Here is an 8,472-nt window from a genome sequence, read left to right as displayed (position 1 = left end):
TGTCTATCTGCCTCTTCTCCTAGCTCAGATCTTGGAGACTAAGTCCAAGCCAAAGGCTGTGCCTTGAGAATTTAGAGGGTTTTCAGGGCTATATAGTTTTTTCTTGATAAGGAGATGATTTCTTACTGCTGGGTAGGATAGAATTTGAATGTAGTGGTGTTTGTTTTAATGTAAGCTAATTAGATTGTCACAACTCTGATAAAGAACCATATATATTATAATGGGAAGGCTACTAGTTTGGGGAGGCTAGGATACATGGGTTCACATTCTTGCTTGGCCATTTATTAACGTTATGTCCCTGGACAAGTTTCCCAGTTTGTCTGAGTCTCAGTCTCAGAGAAGAAGAATGGATTTAATACTATTTACTTCAAAAAAAAAATACTACTTACTTCACTACATTGCTAGTAGAATTAAAACAAATAAGAAAACATAAACTATGGAGAACTCTATAAATGATATTAACATTACATGTACATTCTGAAATAATATGTCAGTCATCTTTTTTAAATGTAATTAGCATATTAAAATATGGAAATAGGGCCTCCCCGGTGGCGCAGCGGTTGAGCGCTGGGTTGCGAAGCTGCGCGCGGCCTCTGCGGCGCCGGTTCGATCCCCGGCTGCTCCCCGGCCACCGGAGGAGGGTCCCACATGGCGCGCAGACCTCTCCTGCCGCCCGCTGCTCCCCTCAGCAGTGTACTTCGGTCCTTCTGCCTGCTCTGCTCCCCGCTCTGGCTCTGGTGAATTCTCTCGCCCTCCCGCGCTTCTGACTGTACCCAGTGCATGTATAAACAAAACAAACAAAGAAACCAGCAAACAAATAAATAAAGCATGCCTCTATAAAAAAAAAAAAAAAAAAAAAAAGTTTAAAATATGGAAATATGTGATAGGAGAATAGCATATGTGCTATATTTTCATGTAACCTATAGCCATATATTATACAATATGTACTTTGTCATATGCAAATTTAATTGAAAATTAAGGCTGGTTCTGGCTAAGCAAAGAATTTTCTTCTTAGCTGAAGGGCTTGTTGAAAACTAAAGCCTAACATTATACATTGTACATCTATGAAGAATCCAAAGATTAAAATTGCAGCAGAAAGGTTTGAGATTAGACATTTGCAAGAACTTCCTGATCTTCCAAATATTTGGGAGAAGTTTTCCAGGAAGGAAATTGTCTCTCCCTCCTTAAGGGATTTTAGCTTAGAAACTGTCCTTCCTGGAATTAGGATTGAACCTGACATCTAAGGTCTTAGAAGATCATAGATCAACAGGATGTAAACTTACATCTGGAGTGAAAGGCATGTCAGAGTTGGGATCTTTCTAAAAGGTAATATTAGAGTGACATGAGGAATGGCAGAAAGTTCCTAGTTAATTGGGCTTTCCACCTTGGAAATCCTAACAAACATGGTTGAACTTGAATTTATGTCTGAATGACTGTCTGAACTGTGATTTTGCTGTGGTGGTTGGGAGTTACAGGAGGTTTTAAGAGACTTTTTGATTGTTTACTCTCTGGGAGTAGAAGCAGTTTGCTAGATCTCCTGGTTGGGGTGGGGTTAGGGTGACAGCAGGAAGGCAGAACTGGGCTGGGGAGTCCAGGTTGAGGGGATGATGTGGTACCTTAGAAGGTCACCTTCTGCAGACTGAGGTCATGCATTTGACTACACATTTCTGGATAATGGGATCATGGAACACTTATCAGAAATTTAGGGGAAAGGTGGACAGGGGGATTTATCAGAACTGTTTAGGGAGAGCCAGAATTTATGCCTCTGTGCTGATGGCCTAGCAACCAGATAAAGCCCAACTAAAGGCGACTTTTTAAGTCTAGTACACCATGTCAAAGAAGTTTGGTGGCTCTTTTTTGCCCTACTCATTTTTCAACAAGAGGAAACATAACCAAATGTTGGAGAAGTTGGGCCTCCCTGGTGGTGCAAGGGGTTCAGCAATGCACTATGAAGCAATCCCCAGCCTCTGCAGCATGATCCCCAGCCAGCCTGGGAGCAGCCCACATGGTGCAGCAGACCTCTCCTGACTCACCCTCTGCTCCCCTCACCAGTGTATCTGCCTATTCTGTTCCCTACTGTCTCTGGTAAATCCTCTCACCCCACCCCACCCCCATCTCTGGCCTGTACCTCAACTCTTGTATGCATAAATAAATAAATCTTTAAAAAAAACCTCTTGTATGCATAAATAAATAAATCTTTAAAAAAAAAAATGTTGGAGAAGTTGGCAGAGGATGAAAGCCAGAGGAAACCTTGACTAGGATGCTTCTTAATATTCATGTGTATTGAGTACCTGACACCTGACACTCAGTACTACACCTGATTACATGTTTGTCTAAAAGATTTCTCACCCTACTCATTTAAATAATGATTGGGTACGTGATTATTGGTGTAAAAATACAACTTAAAACTTGTTAAAATGACCTTACTAGATATGTGAAAGGTCCTTTATTAAGTATCCAGTCACCACCTCCATATCAAAGCACATGGCACCAATCATAATAAATATTTGATACATTGTTTGTGAAGATTAATGATTATATTTTTTGTATATTGATAGAGGATTTTAGAGATGTTTATTTCTTCCATTTGTCTTACAGAGGGAGAAACTGAGGTCCAGAAAGGGGAAGAGACTTGTCCAGGCATAAGATAATTTTTTTTTAATGACTAGGGGTTATCATGATTGCAAATAATTCCTCAATCTAATGGTACTTTGCTTTCACCATAATATTAATGAACCATTCTTCTTAAAGGAATGACTCACCAAGAGCAGGGCAGATTGACCAGCAGCTTTCTGCACTACATTGAAACCTCCCAATTCCAACCATAGCTGATTTATAACCAGCCTATGCTGCTCATAGCTGGTTCTCACCCAAGGAGAGCCCTGCCCTAAACACTACAGGAGAAGAGAATGTAGCTGGCTGACACTAGCCTCTAACCTGTCATCAATGGATCATCAATGGATCCCCACCTCTTCTTCCTTCTCCATAGATACCTGGGAAGATGACCGCCCCCCCCCCATGATTAAAACAAGGAAAAGGAGCTAATTTGGAACACAGGCATCCTGAATCCCAGTCCTTTATGAATTCCAAATTGTCAGGAATTCCTTTTCATTTGCATTGGATAAGGATACTGAAGACAGGGGTTGTTTCCTTCTGGAAATGCATTGCTTCTTTGTTCTACTGTGGTGGCCTCAGAGATGATGAGTTCTGTGAATGTGGAAAAGGAGAAAGAGAAAGGTTATATGTTGTCTGTAAAAAGACTCCCCCCTCCTCCCTAATAATCAAGCAAGGGAAATGAAATGTTGGAACTCCTAATTCTCTGCATTGGGAGTTTCTTATCCCCAGGATACACAAGAACCTAGATCTAGGTATATAGGTTGAGCCTTTGGCTGGAAACTCCTAGCTCCCCACTCACTTTGGGAAGGAGGAATCAGGGCTGATGCTGCCTCAGGTAGGAGGTAATATTCCCTGACCAGTGGGCCATTGGTTTGGGTTGGAGAGGATTGGAAATCAATGAGCAGGTAATGTGGGCCAAATTTTTAAACATGGGAGTATTAGGAAGCAAGGTGGCACTGTGATCTAGCAGTATTTTTCAAACTTTAATATGCATATAAATTACGTGGAGATCTCCTAAATTGAGATTCCTACTCAGTAGATGTGGAGCGGGCCTAGGATTCTGCATTTCCAATTAGCTCACAGGTAGTTCTGATGCTGCTGACCAGCTCTGAGAACTGAAGCCTCAGAGGCATGATCCCAGGATGTGAATTCTCTCCAGCAGAGCAGATCCTGTGTTTTTGTCATTGATGAAGAGTGCTCTCCTTCTGACCAAAGAAAGCTGGAAGGTGGGCAATTAGCAAGATCCTTCTGGTATTCTTGATCTTTGTAACAACCTGCTATAGCTGAAAGAACATTTTTAATTAGACCAAATTATCTAGTTTGGCTGTCCACAGAAATCAAAGCCCCAGCTGAAATGTCTGTTTCGTTTTGTTAGTATAGAGATGGTTATGTGCTGTGATTTTTAAGATGTTAAACACCGCCTATGGGCATATTTTATGGAGAAATAAACGCACAACCCAATGAGATGTATAGTGTGGTTTTAATATATTGTATATTCACTTATTTATGGGGAAAATAAACACATGAGCCAATAAGCTGTGTATTATTACTTTAATATATTGAATTTATTTCATACCTATATATTTTATGAGGGAAAATAAACTAATAAGATACATGATATTATTATAATAACACATCTAATTGTTCTATATTAATTTATTTATGAAAGAAATAAGTGCAATTTAACATGACATAAGATTATTTAATGCAGGAGTTAAATTCCATATTAAGACAGTTTAAGGGATTAAATTCCAGCTGAATAAGATGTGTGTACTTCCTGCACTGGGGGACCAGCTTAAAAAAAAAAAAATCAAGATCTGTCTATTCCTGTATGTCACGACCTATGTTGGTTTCTGGGTTATTCTGACAGTCGTCGCGTTTCTGCGCATGGTACTCCAAGACCCCATCCTGCTGGTCCCGGGGAAAGTCTGAGAGGCCCAGGAAACAAACTGCTTTTGGAGAAAGGCAGCATCTGCCAGGGAGGCAGCCCCGCGGTGTCTGTTTCTGAGCCGGAGAAATATTAAATAAACCTAAGGAGGATGGATGGCTTTCCAGGGCCCTTTAAATCTCCCCGTTCCCCGGAACAAACCAGGAGGCCGATGGGGGAGATCGATCCTTGCTCCCCCGCTTACGGGTTTGCAAGTAGCCTGGCAGGGTGCGGTGGGGGACAGGAGCTAGTGCTCAAGTAGCAAATGAAGCTGTTGGTCGAGACAGGTAGGTCTGGACTTCGAGAAAGCTCTGGCCAGGCTTCAAGTCCCCGCGCAGAGGCGCAGACTCGGCCGGGCAGCCCCGGGCCTGCAGCCCCGCGGCGCGCCCCGCCCTCCCCGCCCACGCGGAGCCGCGTCCACCTCGACTCCTCGGCATCCCGAGGGCTGGTTTTACAAATAAAACAAAAACTGAGAGCAGGCTCCCCGGCTCCCTTTGGTGTCTGGCGTCTGGAGGATGCGGAGAGGAGAAGCGGGCGGGGGACGCGCCTCCCGGGCCGGACCCCGCGCGACCCGCCGCGGCTGTCATGGCGGCCGCAGTCCCTCCCCGCGGCCCCCGGCCGCCCGGCCCCAGCGCCATCTTGAGCATCGTCCTCGCTTCCCCGCCGGCCTCTCGCGCTCCTCGCTCCTCCCGTCCTCCCCGAGGGCCCGGCGCCTCCCGACGCCGCCCGCGCCAGGCTGGACCGCCCGGCCGGCCGCTCCCGGGCCGCGCCCCCAGCCGCAGGGGCGCGCGGGTGGCCGCGGGGCCCGCGAGCCTCGTGGGGGGGGGCAGAGCCGCGTCCCGGGCCCGGTCCTCGCCCACCCGCGCGCGGCGCCGCTGCCCCGGGAACCCTCGGCGCGTCCGCCCCTCGGCCGGCCCTGGGCCTCCGCCTCCGGCTCCCAGGTGTCTTGCATTCGGCAAAAGGCCGCTCCACCCGGCTTGGGGTACTGAAGCGAGAAACCCGGGAGACGCTGGGACCCCCCTCAACTCAGCTAAACCGCGGAAACCAGTCCCTGCCGCCCCCTTTCCTCGCACCCTCTTCTGCTGGCCGCACAGCCGCTCCCCGCACCCGCGCGCCTTTATTGTCCAAAGAGAGGCCCGCGCGGGGCCCGAGGTGTCTGCGGAGGGGCGCCGAGGTGTAGGAGCCCCCAGCACCCCTCCCCACCCCAACCCCCACCCCACTTTCTCGGAGCTGCTGGAGAAGAAGCAGCGGCCACTTTTGTTCCACCCGGACTTCCCCGATTCAGGGCACTTTGCCGCCCCACGGCGCGGGACCCCCCAGTCTCCAGCCGCTCCAGAAGGAGGGGGGACCCGACTAGGGAGTGCGGAAAAGGGGGCTGAGTCCCGACACAAACACTTGCTCGTTTCCATATTATAAAGACATTTATTAATCTATGAAAATAATGTACAATAAATACTTTCCCCTTTGCCTATTAAAGAATTTTAATAAATAATCTACAGTCTAAAACTTAAAAAAAAAAGAGGAAAATAGGTCCTCTAGTTATTCTTAAGAAAGCCCCCTCAAGTTTAATTATTCCTGAGATTTCGTTGGAAGGAGTCTACCAAACGGAATTTGTCTGTGTAATTTTAAAAAGATGCCCGAGTGCCCAAATTTTAGAGAGAGAAGAAAGGACTGGATTGAACGCTACTTGGATAATACCTGAATTTAGCAAAACACATAAATAAGTTTATACGACGGGGGAGGGGGTGCCCTTGGTTTTCCCAGCAGACAATCGAGGGGAGCGGGGATCGGAGGGGCCAGCGGAAGGAACCGGGTCGGGTCAGGGGAACTGCAGGTCGATGGCACAGAGCGTGCTGGTGAAGAAGTCCAGCTCCTCCTCGGAAAAGGGCACCGGGCTGTCGAGGGAGCCCTGAAGGCTGGGGGAGAGGCCTCCGGACACTTGGAGACAGGAGTCGGCCGCGAAGAAGTTGAGGTCCGGCAGGAAAGGCGAGTCCTGCCGCTCCGGGAAGGCGTCCTCCGGCGACGGCTCGGCTTCCAGCCCGCCCGGCCCGCGCAGGCCGCCGCCGGGGCCCCGCACACCCGCGCCCTCCAAGCGAGCGGCCGAAGGCCGGGGGCCGGGAGCGCCCGGAGGCCGCGGCGCGACCTCGGACGGGCGGGAGCAGGCGTCCCGCGCCGCGCGGGAGGCGGCCGGGCGGCCGGGGCTGGCCCCCGGGTCCTCAGCGGCGTCCTCCAAGGCGCCGGGGCCGGCCGCGTCGCCGTCGGGCGGCTCTCGGTGCTGCGTCTGCCGCTTGTGCTTCATGCGCCGGTTCTGGAACCAGACTTTGACCTGCCTCTCGGTGAGGTCCAGCAGGGCCGCGATCTCCACGCGGCGCGGCCGGCACAGGTACTTGTTGAAGTGGAACTCCTTCTCCAGCTCCAGCAGCTGCGTGTTGGTGTAAGCCGTGCGCAGCCGGCGCGCCCCGCCGCCCGCAGCCTCCGCCAGTCCCGGGCCATCTGCGGGGAAAGCAGATCCGAGGTCAAAGCGGGCCGCGTCCTCACCCCCACCTCAGCTCAGCTGAAATAAAGACTCCCCCATCCGCCAAACGCGGGGTCACAAGGACCCCCACCCGTACCCAAAGAGGCGCGCGCTGCTTTTCGCTTCTTTCGGTCCTTCATCCGCGGGCAGACCCTGCCGGGCCAGAGCAAGCGCTCAGGAGGCCGCCCACGGGTCACGCGGGGGCGGGGGCGCGGCTCCCCCTCACCCGCAGACCCCGCGAGCCCCCTTCCAGGCTTTCTGAGCGGACCCCTCAATTCGGCAATTTCCAACTCAACCCCGGGAGAAAGTTCACGAAAACTGTTCCTCCTCATGCCCTGTCCTCCTGGCTCTGAAACTGCCCCTCTGGTCTGAGAGCTGGGGCAATGGGGGTGAAGCTTCCCCTGCCCCCAGATTCAGCCACGGCAGCAACACGTTCTTTCCTTCACACAGAAAAAGGTGACGACCGCGACCCAATCCTTCTAGCATAAAAAGAGACTTGTCCCCAACCAGCTTCCCAAATCTGCTGGGGGGGAGGGGGCAGTTGACAGCGGCCAGGCCTGAACCCCAGCGGATATTCTGCTTCCTCTTCGCTGGAATCGAGGCAGGCGAGGAACCCCAGCAGCTCCGCTGTCTGCCTCCCCCAGGGCTCTTTCTCCCCGACCCCTCCAGCTGCCCCCTCACCCGCCCCTACCGCGCGTACCGACCTGCGGGCGAGCCGACCCCGGAGCCCGGGTCGGTGGCGGCGGCCGGAGGAGATGCGGCGGCTTGGCCCGGTTTCCTGGCGGATTTCTTCTCTCTCATCCAGGGGAACTCGGGGGCAGGGGGGCGGCGGGGAGCGGCGGTGGCGGCAGCGCGGGCCCATCTTCGGGTAGCTTTTGGCTCCCGGGTCTCAGAAGGGTGGAGGCGTCGGGCTGGAGGCTGGGGAAGGTTTGCTCGAAAGGAGGAGGAGGAGGAATTAATGTCGACTCCTTGATTGATGAAGTTTGAAATGTCTCCAAGACAGCGGGGAAGGAAGTCAGACACTCGGCAAGCGATGGCTGGCTGTTTATAAACCCAATCTCCCTCTCAAATTCAAAATTCATGGCTTTCAATGGTGGGGGAGGGGGTCTGCTGGGGGGGGCTTCAGGAGGGAGGATCGAAGGGACCCCCCCTGCAGCCCCCCCCAGGTTTATGTGATGGAGCGATTTTGGGAGGGGGAGATTTCCCTCTCTCTCTTTCTCTCTCTCTCTTTTTTTTTAAATTTTGGGCCTTTATAATTGTATATTGCTGATAAATACAAGCGTATGGGGACTCTCTCTATTAAACCCAGGACTCCGGCGAAATTGCAGGGAATTCGTGGTCACGGGACCTACCTCGGCCAATCACTCGTCTGGGCCTGGTGGAAAACAGAAAGCATTATTTGCTTTAATTGATT

At 51.2% G+C, this 8,472-nt stretch overlaps 1 protein-coding gene across 1 annotated transcript; it reads right to left on the bottom strand.

Annotated features, from left to right (window-relative positions):
* Positions 1-5,892: 5,892 nt before the first annotated feature.
* On the bottom strand, positions 5,893-8,140 carry HOXB2 (homeobox B2). The gene is given in 3 exon segments (XM_037492404.2): positions 5,893-7,036; positions 7,763-7,894; positions 7,897-8,140. Coding segments are annotated over 3 exon segments (1,050 nt in total). The 3' UTR covers positions 5,893-6,362.
* Positions 8,141-8,472: the final 332 nt, after the last annotated feature.

Source organism: Talpa occidentalis, unplaced genomic scaffold (assembly GCF_014898055.3).
Source record: "Talpa occidentalis isolate TD23 unplaced genomic scaffold, MPIMG_talOcc4v2.1 talOcc4.7, whole genome shotgun sequence".
Lineage (NCBI taxonomy): Eukaryota > Metazoa > Chordata > Mammalia > Eulipotyphla > Talpidae > Talpa > Talpa occidentalis.
This window is presented reverse-complemented; position numbering and strand designations above follow the sequence as displayed.